The sequence below is a fragment of the Bison bison genome, unplaced genomic scaffold (genome assembly GCF_000754665.1).
Source record: "Bison bison bison isolate TAMUID 2011002044 unplaced genomic scaffold, Bison_UMD1.0 scf7180017853155, whole genome shotgun sequence".
Taxonomy (NCBI): Eukaryota; Metazoa; Chordata; class Mammalia; order Artiodactyla; family Bovidae; genus Bison; species Bison bison.
The window spans coordinates 16,265-16,939 of record NW_011483728.1 but is presented as its reverse complement, the minus strand read 5'-3'; the positions used below and the strand labels follow the sequence as shown (position 1 = coordinate 16,939).

Sequence of the window (675 nt, the reverse complement as noted above, 5' to 3'; positions counted from 1 at the left end):
AAGCTCCAGACTCCAGCGGCACCTCAACCCCTCCGCCTTCCTCCTCCCTTGGCCCCGCCCAGTCTCCTCCCCCTCTGCCCGCCTCCCTTTCAGATTTGCCGTGGACGGGAAATCGAAAGTGAAATAAGGAACTGGCTGCTACCAGTTCCTTATTTCACTTTCCTGGCTGCTCGAAAAGGTGAGTGAACTTAGCTAGACCGAGGTACCCCAACTCTCCCTGGGGGACCTCTCTCCCCTGCCCCGGGTCTGAAAAGCCTCATCCAAGCCGTCCCCACCCCTAGAAACTTCGATCTCAGGTTTTCTTTCGCGATAGGTCTTCCTCAACCCTAACCCAGCAGTTCTTCCCCTGCAGCCTGGGAGGAGGCTGCGCTGTAAACCTGACTGGGATGTCCCCTGGAAGGAGCTCGGATTGCCCTGCTTCCGCCAACACCTGAGCTGGGAAGAAAGACCCAGGGAAACTGGGAGAACTAGGATGGCAACCTAGCTCCGGGGTGGTCCAGGGGAGCCTGGTGTGGGGGTAGGTCCGCGATCCCTGAGACTGCTGCTGCTGCTGCTAAGTCGCTTCAGTAGTGTCCGACTCTGTGAGACCCATAGACGGCAGCCCACCAGGCTCCCCTGTCCCTGGGATTCTCCAGGCAAGAATACTGGAGTGGGTTGCCATTTCCTTCTCCAATG

General features: G+C 58.7%; 1 protein-coding gene across 1 annotated transcript in view; it reads left to right on the top strand.

The window, feature by feature from the left end:
• Window positions 1-93: 93 nt before the first annotated feature.
• Window positions 94-675, top strand: part of TRIM21 (tripartite motif containing 21) — a gene marked incomplete at its 5' end in the record, with an annotated part of 11,595 nt that continues 11,013 nt past the window's right edge. The window contains one exon of the mRNA XM_010853519.1: window positions 94-178. Within this exon, the coding sequence (XP_010851821.1) occupies window positions 94-178 (85 nt within the window). The remainder of the gene's footprint in view (window positions 179-675) is intronic.